This window comes from Anser brachyrhynchus (assembly GCF_964034855.1).
Source record: "Anser brachyrhynchus genome assembly, chromosome: 4".
In the NCBI taxonomy this organism is placed as follows: Eukaryota; Metazoa; Chordata; class Aves; order Anseriformes; family Anatidae; genus Anser; species Anser brachyrhynchus.
This window is the reverse complement of record NC_137698.1, coordinates 77,514,664-77,539,494: the sequence shown is the minus strand read 5'-3', so window position 1 is coordinate 77,539,494 and position 24,831 is coordinate 77,514,664. Positions and strand designations below refer to the sequence as shown.

The following is a 24,831-nucleotide window of genomic DNA, read 5'->3' as shown; positions in this document are numbered from 1 at the left end:
TTTGCTTTGCACAGAACATGGTCTAAATTAAAAGACTCCTGTTGAAGTCCACAAGTGTTTGTGTGAGCCAGGGAAGTACCTGCTCCCTACCTTGCTCCATGCTCTACCTGCATTCACCAGCTACGGTTCTGTAAATGAGACATTTGGGAATTGCCAGCGATGAGTTGTGATAACGAGTCCCTGGGACGCGGACGGACAACTGCTGGAAGTGATTTATTCTTCTGCTAAAGCTGCCGTGATCCACGAGAGCCCTCACTGAGAAAATCCGAAGACCAGCCTCCTCCAAGCCTCCCTGGAGCACGGTTTAGAAGCAAGACATCACTGCTTGTACCACCCTGACACCTCAGTTTGGAAGCTGCACCCTCTTTAATTACTGCCCTGTTGGGGACCTTATAATCACCCAAGTAAAAACTCAACCAATTTAAAGTGATCCCCGGCACAGCCCCCAGGTGGGATTTCCAAAAGTGCCTCAGACCCAGGCCAGTTCAAATTACAATGGCTAACCTCCTAATTAAGAAGAGTTATGGCTTGATTTAAAAAGGAGAGGGGACTAATTAACACATGTAGTGTAATGTCTTAATTGGGATTCGGATTCTAAAATTTGCGTAGTTCAGAATAAATGACTCATAATTAGTTGAGAGGTCACTTTTCTTCCGTCCCTAGGATTGTTGCTCTCGACACAGATCTCAGAAGAATATTCAGCTAAATATTGCTTGCTGCATTTTGGTAGCTGCCAAATGCGATCAGAGCCCCTCTGTTCAACCTTCCCCCCCGGAAGTGAATGATGAGATGTTTCCCAGTGGTTTCATTGCAGAGTATTATAGCAGATTATGAATCAATAAAATTAATACTCATCTGTTGAGGGAATTAGTTTACTGCATTGTCCTGTGTGCTCTGCCTGGATCATGAAGGTCTGGACCTTTAGATGCTCCTGACAGCCCAGCTTTGCCCCTGGCATCTCCTTTAGCAGATCGCTATATTCACAAGAGTGAATATTATATATATTCACAAGAACGAATGTTACCTTAATGGTGCAAAAGCACATGAAGCTGTTCTTGGACAAGACCAGCAGCTTTATGTGCTGCCCTGTACACGGGACAGGGTTGGCAAGGCTCTGGTTCAAACCTTGGCACTCGGATTAAACTCCAAGAGACTGAAGTCTGCACCAAGAGAAGGTGTCATGCTGGAAATCTGCAGAGACACAGTAATATGATCTATTGTTCCTGCTTCAGAAGCCGATTTGTTTATGCATTTGCCTTTGGATGAAAAAAGAAGGTCTATTTTTGCGATACGTTCCTCCACGCCTCTCTCTTCTTCTTTTTTTAAAAGATTTGTTTCTTTAGCCCCCTTCAGAGCCCCCTGACGCTTCTTCTTTCTGCAATTTGCTTCTGTAAAATTTGCCTGGTGGACAGAAAAAAGGCAGCAACGTACCGGGGAGCTTCTGGCTTAACAATTCCAGGTAGCACTTAGTGTGAACGGATGTACCTAAACCAGCGAGCCCTCACGGGTAACTTCAATATGCATGAGCGTGCGTGTACGTAGGTACAGACACAGACACACGCATACTTGTACAGACAGTACATCTGCTCCGCAAAGACAGTGTGTTGTAGCTCTTGTAAATACACCTTCATTCAACTTTCATCACATTGTTCATTAGTGGTTTAAATTTTGCATAATTTGGCAGCTGCCTCCGGCGTTTTTCAAGAGGTACTGTAATTTATTCCATATGGAAGTCAGTCGCTGTACTAAAAAGGAGTTATCAGGTTCAGTGAACCAGAGCTGTATTTGTCTAGAAGGAGGTGTCAGATGCTAAACTAAATATGACAGGAGTTAACCAAAGTCTCCCAGCTGACAGATTCTGTGGGGTTTCTGTAGTGTTTGGTATAAACAGGTTCAGAGCTAATGCATACACTGCAAGACGCCGAGGATGCCAGCGGGGTAAGAAAAGCACGGGAGGCTGAGGCTCTGGGTATCCCGAGGCACCCAGGCTCCTCGGAGCCCAGGGCTCTGCGACCCGTCTGACACAACCACAAAATTTGGGGTGACCGTCCCAGCCCAGACGGCGCACCCCAAATCCCTGTTGTGCTCAGAACTTGCTGGAGCCAGCACCGTGCCACGTCTTGCTTCAGAGAGACCTTTGCTGCTCTCTGCAGAGGGTGTTTGAGCTTTTCTCACTCATTTGGGGTCGTTTCAGGAAAGCTGGGCTCCTCTAACAGCCCGCGGCTCTGTCTGCCACTCCGTCTGGCCGGGCCACCAGGGCTTTGTCCACGCTCAAGAGCATCTCCTGCTCCGGCTCCGGCCTCAGAGCCTGCTCCAGGGGACACAGCAGATGCAAAGGGAGCGATGTTGGGGGATTTTTCTGCCTGATTGACATAATTAAAGGAGCAGTTTCAATGTTTACTTTGGAAACAGCCACGGCAGTTTAAGGTGTCACTGCTGGCAGCTGTTTGGTTCAAACAAACTTCACCGAGGGTTTAGCTGGATGGAGAGACTTTGCACTTGAGGAGGAAGAAGAGCACCTGCAGGAATCGTTCTGCAAGCAGATCTAAAGGGCAATATCTCCAGCAAAAGGCCACGAGCACAAGGTCCAGGAGGATCTCCTACCTCGCTCTCATTTCTGCAGTGAAAATCATGGTTTAAGGCTAAGAAAGCCACCACTGCAGAGCCATGGTCTGATTACCGAGTATCCTTCAAGACAATCCATTGCTCACACTTTAGTCTGGCTTAGCGATGCCTGAGCAGCTCTGCAAGTTGATCCAGCCTGAGAACATCCTGATTTGATGAGATTTACAGGAAAACAGCCCTGACAGCTGCCGTGTGAGGATGCTGCTATGCTGTGGTGCTAGCAGCTCTGCGAGCCTCAAGATCAGGGTGACGTGGTGGTGAAGGAGGTGTAGAAGAGTTCCTCTTTCAGGGACACAACTCTTCTGCTCCCTGCTTTTCTCAGCTCCTGCCCAGTCCCAACAGTTCCAGCTTTATCTCCCCTCCATAAGCTCTGCACAGCAGCTCTGGGGACTTCTCTTGTCTGGCCTGACATACGTGAGCTCCTGGAGCCCGTCCTCAGGCCATCTTCTGTGCTTCAGACCCTTTGAGGTTACCTGTACTGCGAGGTAGAGGAGAGGCTTTAGGATAAGGAGATAAGGAAGAGAAGGACTCATGTTCTTCTACCTCCACTGCCTCAAAGTGTCCATGGCAGACATTGCTGGTGAGCTGAGCTGCAGTCTGCCTGTCCATCACTTGTCCAGAGCATGCGAACCAAATAACACCGAATTTCAGTTTTCCCACCAAAGAGATCAGGGGAACCCAAGGCTGGACGTACACAGATCTGGATGCTCTACACACTGACCGTCTGCGCGGTGGGCTCCAGTTCTGCAGGGAGTCAGAAACCTGACAAAGACTACGGGAGAAGCCTTGGATGATGGCTCTGTAACTGGTCCTTTCTGGGAGAAAGCCGTGCAGGTTCTCAAATTCCATCACATAAAAGGATTCACAGAAGTGTATGAATAAAGGAAAATGTTTGAAGTGCACGAAATCCAACTTAACGCATTAGATGCGGTTGTCCTCACATCTCCGTGACACAGGGGTACTAACGAAGTTTTCTTTTCTGATCTGAAGTCAGCTGACTTGAGATCCCACAGATGACTCTTCTCCATCTTACAGACAATATGAAACCAATATTTTTCCGTATTAAAGTTGCCAGCACGGATATTATTTATAAAACTTAAATGAGAATACATCTGCACAAAATAACTGACACCGTGTTCCCCGCATGGCATATGTAGTCTCAAAATAAACATTGATTCTATATGTTAGCTGCCTCAACAGAGCGTCCAAGCAGCAGGAAATGCATGAAACATGGGGAAAGAATGGAGCGCTGCGGCGCTCGGCAGTGGGAGGTAACATTGAATTACTTGGAGAGCAGAGAAGGCGGCCCCGGGAGTTAAAATACACAGCAGGCAAAGAGATGAGAGAAGCCAAGAGAGCTGAAAAAAATGGCACAAGAGACGAGAGAGGCAGCTGGGGGAGTTAAAACATGCAGATGGAGAGATGGCTGAGAGAGAGGAAAGACCTGGATCCAAGTGGAAAGACGACGACCAGGAACTGGCCACTTAAAATAAACTTTCTGAACGCCGAGACACAAAGGAGGGAGCAGGTTTGGATTCAAAAAACGCTGCTGGGAGAACGCGGCTTGCTCCTGGGGTGGTGCGACCCCCAGGCAGCTGCAGCACGGTCACTCTTGTTGTTCTCATTTACGGACACCGCAAGGGCTTCTGTAAATAAACTGATAATACATGCCTGGATGTGACTGCCAATATAAAGTCTAACTAAAGTTTTATTGCATTAAAAAAGTTAAACTTTTCACCAAATACTCCATTTTTTTCCCAACATGAGGTTTCACTTCTGTCCGTGTCCTTCATTTAAAAAGATCTGAGAGAACACCTGGACTGCAAACCCCTCGGATATGGGAAGGGATGTCTTCCGTGCCAGGTGGATGCTTTCACATCCCACAACCTCTGCGTGGCCAAACCACACCCCAATCCCTATCCCTGTTGTTTCTCACTCAGACTTCCAGGAATCCAAAGACATATAAAGGGAAATAAAACTGTAGCCATGAAGCTCTACGCAGAATTTAGGCAAAATCAGTGCCCATACATCTTATATCATTCAGGGGTGGTGAGAAGGAAACCATTCTCTTGCAAACCTGGATGAAATCCATCAGATAAAACGATGACTTTTTGAAGAGAACCTTGTGTATGTCCACACTTGCTTGACAGATAGTCTCAGTTTCAGTAAGTCTTGCCTGGAGCACGGGTGCATGGAGTAACCCACACGGTATCAGTGCAGGAGGTGACGATGCCCAAGTGCAAAGCACGTCTTGCTATTAGTTTTATTTAAGGTTGTGGTCCACAATGGTCCTCAGTGTCTCCTGTTGTAGAAGATCATTCTCTGACCAGGTTTCTATGAAACTTTGAGGCTTTGCACATAAAGATTTTGTCTGTTCATGATAAATGGAACAGCAGAGATCCTCTGAATGGCAGGGATAGAAGTTTGTCCTCTGGGGTGATCCTGCCTGGATGAGCTGGTCACCAAGGCACAGGCGGACCAGGAACAAGTGACCGCGCTAAGTCAGCAGGAACAGCCACAGCCACCTTGGTGCAAAGCCTCAGGGCTACAGAAAGACGACGAGGAAGAGCCCTGCGGCAAGAATACCACAAATCCGCAATATTTCTTAAGTGTCTGGCATGTGGACAGATGAAAACAGGAGCCCTTTAGGCTGACAACGGCAAAGCGATTTTGATGGGATTATAAAGGTTGGGATTATAAAGGTTGGAATCAGGCATCAAACACTGCACAAAATCATCAGGGCTGGAATCTACGCCCGGTCCTTGTGGGTCTCCAGCAGCCACCTCCAGCCAGTGGCTGGCAGCAAGTGCTACCAAGACTGTGCCCTGCTGCAGGGAGCCACCATGGTCCCTTGGAAAAAAGAGGAAAAAAGAGAAAAAAAAACAGAACGTGTTGGCCAGCAAGGGCTGAAAACTCACTTCAGAGTTCCCAAAACAGCGTTTGTTGCTATATTTCTCCCTACACCCAGGTCATGGGAAGAAGTGATCCTGGTGTGAGCCTCTGAGTGCTGTAGGGGTTCAGACAATAAATATCTTTTAAAATTTGGGTGCTAAAAATCAAGCTCAGGATTTACAGAAGCAGACCCAGCCTTCCGTTAAGGAGAGAAAATTGCCCAGGGGTGTTTCTACAAGGGCACACAAGGCTAACCAAAGCTATGGGTCAATCCCTAATCATGCTAATTGCTATTTACTTTGTCAGTGGAGTGCTTTAGAGCAGCCATTATCAACAAATTTGTTTAAAGAGTGCTTCCAGCTTGGCTGTCCGGACAAAGGCAGCAAGCCCTTTAGCACCCCCATCTTTCAATGCACTAATCAGTCTCCAAAGGAAGGCAAGGTGATCCCCACCCCAGCACGGGCCATTCACACTGCCTGAGCCTCCATGGGATGGGATGGGACGGGCAGGCAGCTGTTAGCAGGCAGATCCTGAGGAGGAGCCCCAAACGACCCAAGAGCTGGGCTCCAAACGTCTCTGAGCAGAATTAAAAGCAGACGTGTTGGGAAGCAAGGTGGGGAGAACATCCAAGGGACGGGGCAGGTCGTTGGGGTTTTTTGTTAGTAAGAAATGTGAGGGATGGTTAGACCTGAAATAATAACCCTACCCACTCTCCTAGCACTGGTGCTCCGTGGCGACATCTAGCAGGAGAGATTCCGTCTTAAACAGGGATGGAAAGCTGTGATGGTTTGTGCTCTGCCTGTCTGCTTTGGCAGCACAGGGGCACAGCCTGGAGTTAGCCAGGGCTGGAGACAGGCAGGAAGGAGGGAAACCCAGCAGAGGTCCTGTGGTCATAAATGAAATGGCGGTGAATAGAAACCTCGTATTTGCAGTCCCCCACAACGTGAGATGAAGGAAGAAGCTTGATCAAAGATGGGTTTAAAACAAACTAAATGAAGTCTTTTTACCCTGCCATGCCTAAGGGGTTATTGCAAGAGAGCAGAAATGAGTTCAGCCAGGGCAGACTGTGGCCAGGACACAGCACTTGGTCCCCAGCGCTGCCTGAGCACCTTTCCTCTGACCCCATGTGGCAGCTCCAGTGTTTGCTGCACGCAGGACCGAGAACTTCTGAACACTTTTCCACTGAATTCAGAGAGTTTGGGCTCACGCTGACCCACAAAACACAGTTATGCAAACTGCTGGAGGCTCAGAAAGATGATTTAAAATAACCACATCAATGTAACACTTTACCAGCCTACAATGGCCAAAAATGCTGGAACATGAAAACATGAATAAGCCAAAAAATATCTTTGATGAACAAATTCTAAGAAATACCACATTATAATACCTACTGAGGATCTTTCCCCCCTTCCCCTAGAAAAGTACCCCCCTTCAGAGTACCCACCACTTACTTTTCCAGTATGGACATAATAATTGGAGGTAGAACCAGTATAGGCATTGGCAGGACCACTCTAGTCAGGGCCGTTTCTAGCAGTGCCTGGAAAGGAAAAACAATCAAACAGACCCAAGACATTTAAAACAAATCCCAGGAGGTACCTGCGCTGCACAATCAATGCATGGGAATGGTTTGGCTGGCCTTTCTTGGTTGCATATGTGAACAGATGTATCAACACCCATTTTCAACTTTGCTGTCAGCTCTTTGCACAGAACTGATTTTTGCTCTGTTGCTACAAACGATGGGTGGTTATAAATCCAGTGGAATAAACAGAGAGAGGAATGCAGGGAGCAGGGCCGTGCACCTAACAGCTTCTTTGATGTTACTTTGTGTGACCAAAAGTGCTCGGCCACCCTGTCGTATTTCCACACAAACATCTTGGTGCTGCCTGGCAGATGCCGTGAGGAGAAATATCTCAGCACAGGTTAAGCAGCAGCCTCAATCCTTTCTCCTTTAACTGAGTGTCAATTTCAGTGAAGTACCTTAGTGTTTGATCTGAGACTAGTTTCTGTACTTTAACCTGCAGTGGTTTACTGAAAAGCACTGCAACAAGCAGGGCTCCTTTTTGCAGTAGGATGTCCAACTGCAGAGCTATCGTCGTCCCTCCATGGGTGCTTTCTCCCTAGCAAGATTCACCAGGAAGCAGCAAACAGAACAGCTTGGCAGCGTGATACATATAAATCACCAAAACATCATCATCGGTGCTCTAGGAAGGTGTATAAACATCACTGTGCCTTCCTCACCTACCTCTTCCAACTACTTTTGGCAGCATCCACTTGGGATGCCCTAAGCACCGTGCCCATGGGTGGGGCTTTGCCAGACTTAGGCAAAGGTTACCGTGGGTTTGGGATGGGAACGCTGAAATTTACACATCCGACCAGGGTTGGGAGCACTCAGTCCTCCTAAAGTGGGAGGAGGTTTCAGAGAGGCGCAGATGTAACGCCAAGGATCTGCCAAATTTTACACTACAGAACCCAGCACTGTGCTATTCAGGAAGATGCATCAGGACAAGATGGCATCTGAGCAGAAGTCCTCAGAAGTCTGATGCCTAAACTCCACTTAAACCAGTACCTTCAGTTTTAATACTTCTGTTCCATGTTGTCTGTCTTCCCCTAGACCATTAGGACGGAGAGGGGAAGCAGGGTCTTGAAGCCAGTAATGTTAAGTGAGGAAAACTGGCTCAAACAAGTATCTCTGAGCCCTTCAACAGATTGTTTTAAGCTCCCTGTTAAACATCAATATGGAGCAATATTAGAGATCTCCCATTTCTCGCTGAAGACTGTAAATCTGTACATTAATTGCTGTCTATGAAGTGCCTTAAGAGCCTTGGACAGAAGGAGCGAGAGAAATGCCAAGCATTATATTATTAACTCCTCTGCCTGGGCGTGTGCTTCTGTACATGCTTTACATTTCAGATTAAAGCCCACTTGGAAACAACATGCCTCAGACAATCAGATGATGCTCAGAAGACAAAACTATGTAAGAAGGGAAGAAAGGGGAATAATTGCAAGCAGATGGCAGAGTGTAGAAGGTTACAGGGGAAAACAAACCAGGTGTTAGCACGAAGATAAAAACATCTGGCTACCCTCACAGAGCTTGGGTTGGCAGTTGTTAATGAAGCATTAACATGGCAAGGGTTAAAAAGCTCCTCAGCTCGAAAATGAAGTCTTCCTCATTTAGAAAAAGGTGTAAGTTATCTTTGCTTCGTATTCAACATGAACTGCTTACAAGTTTCCACAAAGAAATCCTAAGGCTGTGAATGCATCGGGGTGGTCCAGGATCTTCCCGATGTCAGCCCGCTCCCTTTCAAACCATTACACCAGGCACTGGGTGTGCCATGCTCATGTCCACCAGCACGCCCACTTCTGTGGCTACCCTACCGCACGTGTGGCTACAAAGAGGCATTACGTTCTGCAGCTTAATTCTTCATGCATGATAAATACAGGTCATCTATTTCCAGCTCTTTCAGGTCATCAGCTGTGGGAGCTGCTGAGCCTGAAGGCGAGCTGTGTACGTGCTCGTGTAAGCGTTCACCAGGTGCACCACAGGTACATACGTGTTTTGCAGCGATTCTGGAAGACCCGACGATGTTTCCGTTATTGTCCAGGACATCAATTCCTTCTTCCAGCTCCGTGTGCCTCATCAGGACAACATTGCAGATATTGGCACTAGCTGAGGATGAGAAAAGCATGATGATTAGCACTGCAGCCCTGGTCAATACCAAATGGCAAGCTTCTGTTCTCCACGACATCCCTTCAGCTTTGATTTCATCAGCCTGCCAAGAAGTTTCTTAAAGTCAAGGACTCACTCTGGTACTGAGAGTGAAATGTGATTCTGAAGTGTGAATAATAATCAAGATCGTTTCCTTTTATTTGCCACCATCAGAAACACATTGACACAGAGAAATAGCAGCATTTCTACACCTCCTGTTTTGACCTACGAGGCCAAACCAGGTCCTTGCAGTGGGCCACCAGCCGGCACCGCTGGCTGACAGCTGCCTCATCTCATCTCAGAGCTCACAGCTGGGTTTGAGTCCTCTTACTACGCCAGCAGACAAGCTCTTCTGAAATAATGAATTTTGGCAGGTGTGAGGGAAATACAAGGCAAGGGATTCCACCGAGCTACGAAGGACAGCTTAGGTCCGAGCCCTCAGGAGGGCAGAAGTTTCCTTTGAACCAAAGGAGACAAGGTTGGGTCGCTGTCATGGACACGTAACCTGTTAAGAGTGGTTCTGCTGACTATTTGCATTTCTTCCATGTTCTAGGGGGAAAGTGGCCCTGTGGACATGCTCTGCAGAGCTGGAGCTGTGGTTGTTTGCTTAATGACGCTTTTCCTAGCAGGGACGAAAGCCCCGTGCGGGCTGGCCAAGCTCACTTCAGCTGCTGTAACTCCTCGAGGCGAGGGCAGCCCAGCCCAACCCTAGTGATGCTCCCAGGGGGGCACTGGCTGACTCCCCCTGCGGCCTCCCCGATTCCCCCAGCCCTGCCGTCTGCCGTGCACGGGCTCTGAGGACTCCCAACGGGCACCTCAGGGCCGACGCAGTTCAGTCACCTGGCGGAAAAAGGGGATAATTCCTCTCTGGGAGGGGTGGAAGGACATCGCCGCCTCTTTTGGTGCCATCGAGCCGGCTGCTGAAATCACAACCCCGCACCTGGGGCTCAGGTGGGGACAGATCTGGTCCCCTTCCCCAAAAATCTCCCTTTGCCCAGCTTTCTGCACTGGTGCCTTCTCAGAATGACCCCAAATCCTGCTCCTAGAGCGACGTGTGGGGCTTGTGCTTCACAAACATCCTTCCCCAGGAGCGGCTCTCCTCCGGGGTCCCCGCAGAGGTCTCCAAGTCCCTGCAGGGAATTCTTAAACTTTTCCAAAGAAGAGCTGCTAATTCCTGCAAAATTTTTGTTTCTGATAAAAACTGGCATTTTCCAGCAACCCCCCCCCCCCCCCACGTTTTGTTTTTCCACCCAGAACTACTGCAAGCCCACTGTTGCTGCGGTACCGCTGCTTCCAAAAATGTGTTTCTGTGCTGCTTGACGGGTTAATATTCGCTAATTAATCTCAATTCATGTCATATAACAAATGTCTAATTTTTTTGCGGGTGGTGGGTGGGTGAGCCCTATATGAATGCAGCTCCCTGCAATCAAGGATGATTTGTGGTGACAAATGCTCCTTACACTCCAGAATAAGAGGAACATACACACACGCACACTCTGTCTCCCTCTTTAATATTCTAACTACTGGACCACTCTCCCCATCTATCAAACTCCCTGTGCTACCAGCCCTTCAGCTCGCTAACCCGTGATAAAAAAAAACAAAACAAGCATTTCATTTAAGCAAGTTTAGTCCCTTTTTTCCCTTTTTTTTTTTAACACTCCCATGCCCCGGACTTGTAGCTGGCAGCCAAAACATGCCAGCGGCGATGCTCTGTGCTGCACAGGCTGTGAGGCTCGGGGTGAGGTTTCCAGACCCGAAGCTCACCGGTCACCAAAATGTGTCCCTGAGTCTTTGCATCCTACTGGGGCTTCCTTGGCCAGATCCCAAACTCGAGACCTGATTCCAGCATATTTGCTTGAGACAACCCCTGGTTTGTTTCGGTAACACACGCGGAAAGCAGGAAATACCGCAGGCTGCAGGTAAACCGGCTTTCTGAAGGTGTCAAATGCGAAGGGAAATGGGAAATGCATAAATACAGGCGTAGACAATTTGATTTTCAGAATTTGGAAAAAAAAATGGTACCACAGCACAGAAACTGCTCTTGTGAAAACACTTATTTGAAACTGGATTTGGGTACAAAGCAATCCACCGCTGAGCTCTCTCTGTACATATTTCTAAACCAAATGGGTGCTTGCCACACGGTAAATATGCCCATGTACATATTTACAAAATTCACAAATTTAACCCCATTTACAACAGAACAAAACCAAAAAATAACCAAACCACGGAAATGTTTCCTGGGAGAAGAAAACCGTCCCCCTCCTCACCTCCCTTCCCTCCAAGGGGCATCGTTCCACCAGCGGTAACCTCCTCTGGAGCAGGCCTGGGAAGCAACTTTTGGGGTTTTGGGTACGTGGCTCTCTTATATCCTTTTTGATGCCCTTTGCCACCTAGACTTCTGAAAACGGCTCCAGCCCCTTCTTGCTCAGCCCTGGGAGCAGCCAGGCTCCAGAACACACCACCACTACGCCCCTTCCTGGTGAAATTCCTGCAGATTTGGCCCCCTGAACCAAAAACCCTCCCGGTGAAGAGATGATGCTGGGGTGGCTGACACCGAGCACGGAGCCTTTTGTGCCAACCCTTTTGTGCCAACCCAGCTGCACACGCGGAGCTTTGGCCGCCTCCACGGGCTGCCCCGTGTGCAGGTTCGTTAAATACGTCCTGCAGGCAGCATTTCTGCTCGGTTTGCTGGGTGAAGACAACAGCCTCAGGGCCCTGAGGAGATGGACACGCTGCCGAGAGCGTCTCAGCCCGGGTCGGTGGGATGGGGAGAGGGAGGAAAGAAGATGCGAGGGGAACCTGCTCAGTCCTGTGCACGGTGGTGGAGCAAGAGGCTAGCACCAGCTTCCGGCTTTTCGCGTAGAAAATGTTAAATCCTGCCCTTCTGCCGAGGGCTGGCAGCTCAGAAGCAAGGGGAAGGCGCGTCTTAATTAAACAGTTTGTCCAGGTCTGCAAAGCGGCGACTTGCAGCTTTCAGAGCCGCAAAACAGCAATTAGTAGGAGGATTCCTGATGTCCTGGCACATAATGAAGCATGACAGTACACAAATAAAAGAAGAACGAGAGAATTAATTACAGGCTAAACAAATTAATTACGGGCCCTCAATCAACGCTGACGCAGGCGTAACCTCCTGCTCCCGACACCTTGGGACACAAACAGAAGAGCCCAGCAGCGAAGGCTTCCTGCATGCCTCTCTGACTCAAACTCAGCCTCTGAGCAGCCTCTCGGGGCCGGTGCTCAATTCTCGTGCCCTCCTGGCTCCAAAAAGCAAAAGGAAGCTGAAAAGCTCTGAAAATAGGCTCCGGGGAAGCAACAACAACATCCACAGATGCCCTACGTAAAAGCTGAGCGCTCAGAAATGCGACCGAGACCCTAATCCCCGTTGTCCCTGCTCTGCTCGAAGGGCAAGCAGCTGGTTTTCTAGTACAAAAAGAGGAAAAAAAAAAAAGCCCCAACAACCTGGGAACTGCAGGCAGGAGGGGCAGAACAACGGGCTCTGTGCAAAAAAAGGAGCAGAAGGACCAGAGGAGGAGACTCGGTCACGCTTGGAAGAAGCTCTGAGAACTTGGACTGCAAAGGGAAAAGCTCGAAGGGAAGTTTTGGATTAAGGAGTTTGAAAAGGGACCCGCACCTGTGAGCAAAACCTTTGGAAACTGATTTCCTCCGTGCTTGGACAAAAATGTGTTTGCACTGTCTTTATGAAAAAAATCATAGGTATAGGTATAAAATAACCCTGACACCACTGAAGATTTCTTCACAACGAAGCCAACTCACAATTTGCTGAATGCCGCAGCCGCTGGATTTAGCAAAGCCTGAGTGCCCCCCGTGTCCCCAGACACTAGCAGTTTGCTGACAAACCACAGAACATTATTTTGTGCCCTAACAAGCCCGCAGCAGCCTCAATTCTCCACGCACATTGGTCTTTTTTTTTTTTAATCAGCGGCTCTTAGAAATCCGTGCATTCAGAGCAGGAGCATTTCACTCCATTTCTATCGGAAAAATAATTTTAAAAAAGCCCCTGGTGGTTATTTCAGCTGCCTGGGAGAGGAAAGTGCAGCCGGACAGGGCTTCGCAAGCTGCCGCATCACCTCTGGGCTGAGTTTTCCTGCGGCCCCGTGGCTCAGCAGCATCCCGGCCGTCCCCACGGGGACACAGCGGAGAGGCAAGAGCCTGGGAGACGTTTCGGTGCTTTGTGTCGGCGTAGGGCGAGGTGAATACAGAGAAAAGGCAGGGTTTCTTACCGACAGCAGGGAATGGCACAAACCTCTGGATCAAGAGACGCGTGGCGGGGGTAAACTTGTTCGCTCTCTGAACCAGAACATTAAGGCCCACCTTTGAACAGAAAAAAAAAAACACAGAGAAAGGGCATCATTTAGCTAGCAGGAACGGGACAGGTGCCACAGCTTGCAGCCAGCAGCAGCACCCTTCGCAGTGACACCCTGGGGTCTCTCTCCATGCTCCTTTTGAGGACTAAATCCCCGGTGCCACGGGTTTTTGCTGTGTTGGGCTCGACCCTTGATGAAATTGAAGCCATTTCCAGCCAAAAATCAGGCTACAAAACACTGCAACACCCTTACAGGAATGCCCCTCGCTGCGTTTTTACCCCTTCCACCAGCATTTTCCCAGCTGCTCCTTGCTGGCTTTCCCTTCTAGCACAAAATTACTGGGGCTGGGGGGTCCTAACCCCCAAAACACCAAACATCCCTGGTGGTGGGTGCTCCAACACAACTCATTTCTCCTTGTGGGGCCGTACAAACCCCTGCACCCCGCTCCAACGCAAGCATTTGGGCCATAACGGAGCTATTAAGAGGCAAGAGATGGTAGGCAGCTTATTGTAACCGCAGATCCTTTTTTTGTTGCCTCCTCCAGCACTTGAATAATGCAGATTTCTACGGTTTTGCAGGGATCTAAGGCATGGCAGACGTGCTGCAGGCAGTGCGGAGGAGACTCCCTGCCTTCGCAGCCGTGCCGTTGGGTATCGGCGGTAGTTGGAGAACCTCCACCAGCATTTGTTTCCAGCAGAAATGGGGTTATTAATTAAACCAACCCCAGAAATGGGGTCATTAACTAAACCAACCTATTCGCAAGGAACGGCTTCTGCCTTCAAATCACTCCCCCCCTCCCCAATATTTATTCTTTCTCAGCCGAAAAACAAACATGCAAACGAAACCCAACGGCCCCCAAGTGTGGGAATTTTCGGCCGAAAATGGAAGTTGTTCGCAGTGCCTGGCCAAAACGTTTTCAGCCAAAAATGCAGCAAAATTCAAAAAAAAAAAAAATCAGCCAAAGCCAAAAACCTGCCAGCAAATAGTGATTTGGGGGCTTTTTTTTTTTTTAAAAAAAAAAAAAAGCAAAGCATGGGAGAACATATTTTGCAAGCTGCTACATTATACATGCATCCGCAGCGCATCTCGTCTCTTTGTAGGCTGCGAGGAAGATGTGGAGAAGCACAACTGCTGGGCAAGCCCCGCATAAGCACAGCCCTGGTTTTCAACACCCATGGAGCATTTCCAGAACCCCACAAGGCCTTCACCAAGACCCCAAAGGGAACCCTTCCTCCTGTCCTTTGCCACGTCGGCTGATCCCAACAGAGTGGCGTCCCCGCGGTGTTTCTTCTTATTCCCGGCACGAATAAGGGTTTTGTCTCCTTCTTCTTCCCACTCAAAACTGACCGAATGCTATTTTCTTACATTTTCCGAGTACTAGGACTCGCAGAATCTGAACGCTTCCAGACACCAGCCTAAAAAACGTGCCTGGAAAAGCAAAGCTACAACAGTTCTCAGCTGGCGTCGCTGGTGCTGCCCCGTGGATTCGGGTATTTATAGCCCGGAGACAGCTAATCTGTGTAGATCGCAAATTTCGTTGGGTTTCCAGCCTCTGCTTGTAGGTTTGATGGAAGGATTCGAACGGGAAGTGGAAGAGCAGCAGCTCTGGAAACAGACAAGATGCAGCCGAGCCTGGGAGCTCCTCCACTTCCAGCAGCCACCCCGCTGCGAATATGAAATTAAACCTTGCTGCAGATTGAAACCCCGTCTCCCAAATCCCCAGCACGAGGACTACATTTAGGAGACTAATGAGGCTCTGTTTTTAACAGTTTTGAAATGATTTTGGCCGACCCGTGGTCCCCTTCCTGCAGGTCACCGAGGGGATGGCAGCACCCCCAGGACAGCGCCCAGCCACAGGCGGGTGCCCCCCGATCCCAGCCCTCCACCAGCAACAGGCAGGGCTAAAGGGGTTTAATTCCTAGGGGCTGCCCAAAGAACACCGACTACGGAGTAAAATTCATCCCCGGAGCTGAGAAAACAGCCGCGGGAGGATTATTATCATCACGCTGCCTACAGCCTGAGTCACAGCTCCGGGATCCACCACGCTGGCGCTGCGCAGACACGTAACGGCGTCAGGTGGGATTCATCAGAGCAGACGTGGTGCCTCCAGATGGGCTCACTTTGCAGCCCAGCCCAGAGAAATGTGCCTTTTTCAGGGTGTTTATTCTCCTCCCAAGATAGACATTTACGTGTGCTCCCATGAAACACCCCCAGCGGTGCCCATTCAGCTCTGCTGACTATGAAAGGAGCCCAGGGACTGAGCTCGGATGAAGATATCTACGCTGGCGATGTCTAATTTCTGGCAAGACAATGCATTTTAAATAATGATTTCAGTGCAGAACTGCTTCAGGATATTCCCAGGCTGCAGCCTAGACTAGGGGACAGACCCAGCTCTTTTAAATTGCTTATTTTTTCTTTGTGGGGTTCTTCCAACAAAGCCTTTGCTCAATTTGGTTGATGGAGCATCCCAACAAGCTGGGGAAAGCTCGGTTTTGGGGCTGTGTTACAGCACGATTGCTGCTGAAATCCTGCTCCACAAAACCAGGGCTGCACGCTGCTGGTGCTGCTGAGTGTGTAATCATCACCCACCATTTCCCTTTCCTTTTCTTTTCCTTCCCGTCCTAAAAAGTTCTGACTTCATGCCCCCTAAGACGTGAATTTAAAAAGCATGGAAACCACACAACAACAACAAAAAAATCCCTTTTTATCCTGAAAATTAACTAAAAATTACCTTTTTTCCCCTCTACGACTATTAATATTTTTGAAGCCTGAGAAATGGGATTTGCAGGCCTAAGGCTGGCAACTACTGAGCCACTTGATAGAGATCTAACCCCCGTGCTCTTAAACCAGTTCCATGGTGGTAAATACATCAACTTGCAAAGTTCACTTGCAAAGAAGTTATTTCACTTAATTTTGTCAATATTTATAAAACAGGAGGCCACAAACAAGGTGGATGCTGCTGGGCAGCTCTCCACACTCCACTCGCCACGTTGGTTAGGTCTCTGTTGATTTAAGGGGTTCGACTTCCCCAGGTTTCAGCAGCTTTTGGGCAAACGGGAACACCACAGCACGAGCTGCTCCCAGCGACTTAGAGTCAATGGGGAAGGAGGGAATGGCTCTAAGGAAGCTTATCCTTCAGCCCCCAAATCACCAGATTGCTGAATTAAAACACCACAGCACTAATTGGATCTGATGAGCCCCATCCAGCTGAACTAAAGAAAAGAGCATTAGGAGAAGGAAGGAAAAAAATCATTCATTAGGGCTGAGAGGTGAAGATGGAGGCAGAGAGATGGGAAACTGGGCCGCTTCCCAACTGGAGCTTTACCAAGGCAAGGAGAACAGAATGGAGGAGCACAGGGAAGGGAAAGCAATAACGAACCGGGTGGAAAGAGAACGTGGAGAGGAGCAAGAGTAGGGAAGGAGGTAACGTTGGTCAGACCCAAAATGACGGCAGAAGGGCTAAGAGCAGCAGCCCCGCAGCTGGATGCTTTAATGGAAGAAAATGGCACGGTTTGGAGAAAGAGGTGAGAATACAGGAGAGGTTTGAGCAGAAGAGTGGATTAACAGGGGTAATGAGCGAAACTGGACGTGGCAGATGATGAGGAACAGAGAGGAGGACGGCAGGTCCCATGCCCAAGACCAGAATTTGGTTTAATGTGGGGTTTTCCATGCATCTGGGTCCTGTTCAGCAGCAAACAACGCAGCTGAGCCTCAGTAGGCCCGAGTGGGGCAGGAGGAAAAGGCATGGAGGAAAACAAAGGAGCCAAAGACACACCAGTGAGATTAAACAAGGGAGAAAATGCTGCCGAGGGGACCAACGTGCAGAGGGTGCGGAGAGGCCGGAGCCAGGCTCTGCTCAGCGGTGCCCAGGGCCAGGCCCAGAGGCCGCGGGCCCAGCGCGGAGCCCCGGCGGCTCCCCCTGCCCCTCAGGCAGCACTGCTGGGCCGGGCGGGTGCCGGAGCCCTGGCACAGGCTGCCCAGAGCTTGGGGGGCTCCTCCTGGGGGAGCTTCAGCAGCCGCCGGGACGTGGGGCTGGGCACCCTGCTGGGGGGGGCCCTGCGAACAAGAAGGCAGCAGGCGAGGACCCTGAGGCTGCTACAAACCCCTGAGCCCAGAGGCAGGGTGAAGGGCACCGGCCCCCCAGCACAGCCCATCCTACGGGTGTCTTTGTCCCCGCCACATCAAAGCAGCCTCAGTGGAGTGTGAGGCTCAAGGCTGAGCCGTGGGGAACAGCTACGGCAGCTCCAACAGCTTATGGGCTACATGTAGGAGCTGCTGAGGACCGCAAAAATCTCTTCTGGACCTTGTAGCCGTGAATCATGTGGGGAGGTGCAGCAAGGGGAGCTTCTGAGCACAGGTATCGACCGCATCGCTTCATTTCAAGAAGTTTAGGCGGCACACCAAAGTTTACCACCCACTCCTCCAACCGACTGCTCCCGTAAACGTTTGTCCCCAAGGGGGTCCCGGTCCTGCTCCCGTCCCGTGGCAGCCCCGGGCAGTGGGAGGCTCACAACCTGATTACGGGCATCACACCACAGCCGCAGGCTGTCAATGCAGCCGCGCCGCGCGGCTCACAAACAATTATCGGGAAGAGGGAGCTGGGATTAGAAAAATCCACAGGGGCGCCTTCACCTAGAGAGGAGAGCGAAAAACGGTGTGTGTGCGTGTGAGTTCAGTGCCGCGGGGAGGAGGGAGAGCGAGCGGCCAGCTACGGCGACGGCACGAGAGGGAGAGGGTGGACGGCTCTGGACCACTACGTGAGAGCTCATGGTCCCAGGCAGCGATGTGCAGAGGAGACTGAGCACCTCCTAGGTCCAACGGGTGCTCCTGTCCTCCCTGAACGAGGACACAAAGTTAAGATGCTGTGTTTTTTTCTGCTCTTGAATTTTCCAAGTGCAACAAGCCAGCCTAACTCTAATTTATCTCATTACTGTCTTAGATTCTCCTCTAGGTTTGGATAAATGCCCTGTCCTCATGCATCACATAGCTTTACTTTTTTAAGGACAGAGCTGCAGTATTTAAATGTAATTTTTTTTATTATTCTCACTCCCTGGTGGCAGATTTTTAAACCTGCACGTTGAAGCACGCATATCCCCTGCGAACGGCATCCGCTACACTGCTCGCTGAGCCGCGGGAGTCGGGACCGCGAGGCCAGGCATTGCCAAAAGCTGGCTGCGACACAACCAGCACAATGCTGATATTATTTTACAGCTATAATCTTAGGCTCGAGCAGTCTTCACCTCTCAGCTTCCTCCGGAGAAGGTAAATAAATCTTCCTGCTGAAATCCTATGTGGTTGCAAGAATGTCTTAGGCTGTAAGGGGCGTTTCTAAGATAAAGCACATTTTGATTTTACAAGATGCTGACTTCTTCTGGGGCAGAAAAAAAGACAGCCTGGCTTGAAAATACCATTTTTGCCCATTTGTCTTGAAGCAAACTCTGCTTTAATCTCTCAGACACAAACTGGGCTTTGCTGATTAGACTCCTGCACTGTTGTGGGTTTTTTTGGTTGGTGGTGGTTTTTTTACAGCTAAATATAAACTTAGCAGATTTACATTTTGCGTAACCTCTGTGCTCAACCCGTTCTGACTGCAGCTGAGATTCCTGCACAAATTATAATGCATGAACCTCGTGAAACTAAATAAGAAATCTCCGGGACAAATGACCACGATTCAAGAAACCAGAAGCTACGCAGAAACCCTACAGAAACTACGAGAGGCCCCAGAAGCCACATTTGCAGGAGTGACAAAAGCTGTTCAGAGCTCGCAGTGCACAGCAGCTCCACACATTCACCACCTCTGTTTTGGTTTTTTTTGTGCAGATTTAGACGTGCAGCCCGGGCAGACAGCAGGGCATCCTCGTGCAGACACCTCTGCAGGAAGCTGCTGTTTCTTTTCCAACAAGCGAGTTATATTTTCTTGGAAATAACATCACCAAGGCGTCTGTACAGGAGAAGGTTGCCCCAGGATGACCTCCAAGACATCTGCAAGGAGAGGAGGGATTTCTTGCTGCAAGAGCGGGCCTTCAGTGGGCAGGTAGGCAGGAGCGGCTGGAAAGACAGACCTCCACCTTGGCTCAGCTCCTTGCAGCCTCAGGTTTGCTTAAGCCATCAGTTTTTTGCCCAAAGCCAAGCAGCACTCGTCCACTACATTTCTACTGAGCCACTGCGGGGACACGAGGGGTGACACGTGGCCAGAGGGACACAACACCTCCAACTGCTGCAGCTGTTGGCTGGATGAAAGCACATCCAAACCCACAAACCAACATCATGAGGATCAGCTGTCCTAAAACCCATTTGTACAAAGCCCTACGCTACCAGTATTGCTTTTTTCCCCCTTGTGTTCTTCCAGGATACCTTCATGTTCCTCCAGGATACCACAAATCATGGGGGCTAACCCCTGTCCCTCCAGCCTGGAGGTACCCGAGCTCACACACGTGCTTGCGTTTCCCTTTTTATCGGGGGAGAACTGAGCCCCTCCTGGAATCTCTGGGCTGCCCTACCTAGGCAGCCCCAACAGATGTTTCCTGGTAAAGCTGCACACTTCTATATACATAGGACACGTTCTGCCTGCCTGCCAGGTTTTCTGGGGTCTAATCATGGCCCATCCTGTGGACAGGAGAGGACAGCGATGTACGTGGCACCTCCAGGGCACACGGAGTGGACAACAGATGGGCAACAAGCTGACCAGCACCACACTGCTTACTGGGGGGCATCAGAAACGTGGCCAACAATACTGAGAGAAGAAAAACCCCTCGGAGGATCTGCACAGGGCTTTCAGCATCCGAAGGAGCAGGTTTTGGAGTCGGTCTTTCCACGTCCAAGACATGGAAATCAGCAGGAAAGCGAGAAACCCAGCGACTCACCACCACGGTCTCCTGGTCCCCAACCCGCAGCTCTCAGCACCAGTGACACCCCAGCAAGCAGAGCACCTGCTCACAGCTCTTGGCCTGATCGGGTTTGATTTGCACGCGTTTAACTGCAGCTGCAAGAACCACGTCGGGCTGAAGTCAGACTTTAAGGCCCTAATGCCAAACAGCTGAGGCAGAAGCAAAAAGGATCGGCAACACAGGGGCAAATCAAGTTTGGATCAGAAGCTGAGAAACATAAAATATGCAAAAAGTTATCAACAGCACTAATAATAAAGTTGGTTTTGATTGAGTAGCTTTTTTAACCTTTTAAAAGCTTGACAAAAGTAGCAGAGAGGGAGTGTGTGTGTGTGTGTGTGTGTCTCCCTGCTGGAAGGATTTTCTGTGTAATTACAAACCCTCTGATTAGTATAGTTCCTGGCGCTAGAATATTTGGGGAAAAAAAATAAAATATTCTTGGTCTTTCTCAGTTCTTTTTACTACTCTCTGCCTTTGCTTGCCTTCCTCGGGATAACCAGCTGGTATTAATTGTGCATCAGGAACAGCAGCCAGATATCAGAAACCAAGGCCTAATCCCAGGAATCCACTCAATTGTTAAAAACAAAAAAAACAACAATTACCACTCCACGTTCAGAAAAGCTGTAAATCTGGAACGATCAAAACAAAAGGCAGGAGGGAGGCTTGGCTATGGAGAGCACGATAAAAATAAACTCAAATCGCAGGAGGAGGAACACAGACCTAGGTTACCTAAGGGTAATCAGAAATCACAAACCATAGGGCATCCCAAAAGCACAGCGCTGAGACGCCAGGAGCGGTGAGCGCTGTCTGCAGAGGCGGTGCCTTCAGAAAACAGAGTGCAACTGCCACGTATGAAGAGCAAGGGGGTCAGAGGTGCAGGAAATCTGCTACATCGGCTCTTCCACCTCTTTACCTGCAGCCAATCTTAAGGTTACTCCTCCTGATGTCTTCTCTAACCTCCTTTCAGGTGATCGCTTCAGCTGATACCATACCGGAGAAGAAACACAACCCTGGCAGAGCTTTCTTTACCCAAAACTGAACCGTGAACTGGGTTGGGAGTAGATGGGGAAAAAAGGAGAAAAAAATATTGAAAAAAAGAAATACTGACAAATATTGGAAAGGAATATTTAAAAAAGCACGTTAATTCCTCTAAACTCTCATCCCAAAGGACTGCAAACCAGGGGACCCAGACCTAGAGCTGGGTCCGTGCTGCTTCTCCGTGACAGCAACTTCCCCCCCTCTCTCCCTGAAATGGGAAAATAATCAGGCTATTTGCAAAGATTCGCCGAGGCTTCTAGTTTAATTGCGAGAAGCGTAAAGCCAAAATCTGCTCTTCCCTCCACGTGAGGAAGCCGTTCGTTTGTCCCTCGCTGTGGATGAAGCCACAGAGGGTTAAGCCGACGGGAGGCACGATCACAGCTCGACTGATCTGTCGCTCCACCAGCCTTTTCCCTGCGTCGCTTGCCAACTGCAAACATGGAAGGGGCTCGCTTTAATTAATACCGGGTCTCAGCAGACCACTGGAGGCAGTGGCACTTGTTTTCAGGTCATCTGGTCCTAATAGGCTCACACTGGGAGGTGATCTGTTGCTAACTGACAGCAGAGATCAGTTAATGAGGGCTGAGGCCTCAGAATCCAGGGTAATGAAACTTGGGGCTACCGCTAAATTATTTGTCATCGTCATTAAAAAAAAAAAAAAGAAAACTGCTTCAGGAGACGCTGGTTATTAATCCAGATATTTACAGCATAAAAATCACTCCCTGCCTGCAGGATTTTCTCTAGGCTGCTCTGTGTGGGGATTTGAGTATGCGATAGGGATCAGCAGGGCTCCTCTGCAGCAGCTCGTGCGTCGGTCGTGTCCCTAACAGCTCCTCTGCACGGGGACAGCGGGGTGGGCAGGCTTCACCTCGGCTTTGCAAGTGTGCATAGCGAGCACACCTGAAGTGCCAGAGCTTAATCCGACAGAAGCAGACCTCCTGCAAACGTCAGGAAGCATCCATAAAACCTGCTGTCCCCTGCTGCCCCCCCGGCCACCTCAGCAGGTGTCGGGAGGGCTGCTGCCCCCTATGACAAAACCTCTGCCCCTCAGAGCTCCGAACAGCTGCTGCGCCACCGTGCCCGACACTCTGCACGCACAGGGCATCCCCGTGGCACTCCGGCTCGGCGTGCCCATCGTGGCGTGGTACCTACCACCGGCAGACTGACGAGCCACCCACACGCGTGTCACCGGTGGTGACAGCCACCCTGCAGTTACCGCAGGTCGCTGCTGGCTTGCAACGACTTCTTTTATCCCCAGCTCTTGGTTTTTTTCACACCGCTTCAGGGAATGGGCGTTTCTCCCACCACCACTGGCGGTCCCACAGAAGCCCCTTTGCAATGTGAACCTATCTTGCTGCTTCAGCTCCTCTGCAGGCAGCACAGGAGGGCCCAGAGATATCAGAAACCTGCATCGGCTGTCCCACCACGGCACAGTGGATTCCTTACCAAAGCCTGTCAGCTCCTCGGGGTGACAGAACTGCCAACATCACTTCTCCATTGTCTCCTGCCCTCTATCTGCTCCTGCTGCCAAAACGGAGAGGAGCATTAATGCCAACAAGGGGAAATTATCTGTTCTCGTCCCTCTGCTGCAGCTGTGCTTGCTGGTGGCTGGTAGGCAGGTGGTGAGCAGCAGCAGCAGCACGGCAAGCTGGAGCGCTTTGCTTTACTCAGTTCACAAGGTGGAAAAAATTCTGAAGTAAGGACCAGAAGGGATAGCGACGCTCTCCTGTGCTACGCCAGGGAACAGCTCACAGAGAACTGCTGCTATCTGAAGCGCTGAGGGTGGTGCAGTGGGGACCTGGATGTCCCGGTATTTCAGCTGCAAAAGCACGGGGCTGGTGTGCACGCATCTACACGGGGTTACGAAGGGTGGGAGCTCACATCAACGCAAGGCTGGTCAACGCACACGGGGCTGGGTTAATTCTAGTAGGGGAGCAGAGCGGCAGCCAGTGAGCAAGCCAAGCCAGAAATATGGAAAGCTATTGGGAAGAAGTGTATCTGGGAAAGCTCCTGCCTCCGTAATTCTGCTATCGATCCCCAGCCTGCTCTAGAGAAGAAAAAGGGGTGACAGTTTTAAAATGAAAGAGAATGGTTTTATAATGGATGTAAGGAAGACATTCTTTACTCCCCAACCCTGGCAGTGCCCAAGGCCAGGCTGGATGGGGCTGGGGGCAGCCTGGGCTGGGGGCAGGGGGCCCTGCCCATGGCAGGGGGCTGGGGGGGGCTCTGAGCTCCCTTCCAACCCAAGCCACTCTATGGCTCTGTGACTATATGAACCGCACCTTGTAAATAAATCTAAACAAGCCCATGCGGCCTCTTCCTCGGGGTGAGTTAGGGAACGTGGCTACAAACAGGGTGGGGAGCAGGCTGAGCGCTGACCCTTCCCATGGCTCAGTCTGTTTGGGAAAGAACGCCTGGAGAAGAGGGGAAAAAAAAAAAGCTTCCCATAGGATCTTTAATGTTCCAGCAGGAAAAACAACCATACATTTCAGAGGTTTGTTTAAAAAGCCACCAAAGGAAAGAACTTGTTTAAGTTGCTCCTGAAAAACGCACCTGCCTCCTTGGGAATTAGCTGCCAAAGATGTGAACTTGTGCTCCTGGAGCATCACACTGCGATTCTGACGATTACGCCACCAGACCAAGATTTTAGCAAATTAATCATTTAAAATCCCCTCTATTGCAGATTACTTTAACTGTGACTTGAACACCAGGCTCCAGCTTGAATACTGCCCGCAGGTAAAAGACGTCACTTGGAGCACTGCCTCTCCTTTAGACCAAGGTGCGGAGCCACCAGGGGACCACCTCCAAAAGCTCAGCACATCAGCTCTCACACTGCCACTCTGCAGCCTCAGGGTCACTCAGGGGCTGGCATTTTAACTTGGGCTAGGCTAATTCACCAGAACCTAATGCACACGTGGATAATTTGAGTCGCCCAGCAGTAAAGCCACAGTGCTGAGACACAAGCGGAGCACAGTGCAGGACATGCTGGAAGCAATCCCTGGTAGAAGTCTCCTTCTGCTGAAAAGTTTGGGCATGCATGGACAGAGACATCTTATGGTTAAAATATTTTCCTGTTATTTGGACTGAATTATGTCAATTAAAACATAAACATGCTTGGCAATTCAAAGAAACATCTCACAGGCACTGCGGTACTACTGTAAGGGAGCAGTTATGAGTAGGGAAAGATACAGATATAAAGCGTTACCCACTGCTATTGAGACAGCACTTATGACAGCTCCCAAGTAGCCCTGGATGAACTTGGACGTCGGAGAAGGCTTTGGAAAGAAAAACAAAACATATTTTCAATAAACAAACTTCTGGTTATTAAAATACAACCAAGCTCCTTTTTTTTTTTTCTTTT

At 49.8% G+C, this 24,831-nt stretch overlaps 1 protein-coding gene and 2 long non-coding RNA genes across 6 annotated transcripts in view; 1 reads left to right on the top strand and 2 right to left on the bottom strand.

Annotated features, from left to right (window-relative positions):
* Positions 1 to 24,831, bottom strand: part of SFXN5 (sideroflexin 5) — a 95,777-nt gene that overhangs the window by 25,649 nt on the left and 45,297 nt on the right. For 3 of the 4 annotated variants that reach the window (XM_080592105.1, XM_080592104.1, XM_080592106.1), the window contains exons 9-12: positions 24,680 to 24,745; positions 13,465 to 13,555; positions 9,069 to 9,184; positions 6,969 to 7,054 (exon numbers count right to left, since the gene is read on the bottom strand). In XM_080592105.1, the coding sequence (XP_080448231.1) occupies positions 6,969 to 7,054; positions 9,069 to 9,184; positions 13,465 to 13,555; positions 24,680 to 24,745 (359 nt within the window). The other variant, XM_080592107.1, reaches the window with a different exon arrangement.
* Positions 18,566 to 20,521, bottom strand: LOC308195148. Its single transcript, XR_013951288.1, has 2 exons — positions 20,412 to 20,521; positions 18,566 to 19,530 (listed from the first exon to the last, which is right to left on the bottom strand). It is a non-coding gene; the product is annotated as an uncharacterized lncRNA (long non-coding RNA).
* LOC308195151 lies at positions 21,171 to 22,224 on the top strand. Its single transcript, XR_013951291.1, has 2 exons — positions 21,171 to 21,305; positions 21,400 to 22,224. It is a non-coding gene; the product is annotated as an uncharacterized lncRNA (long non-coding RNA).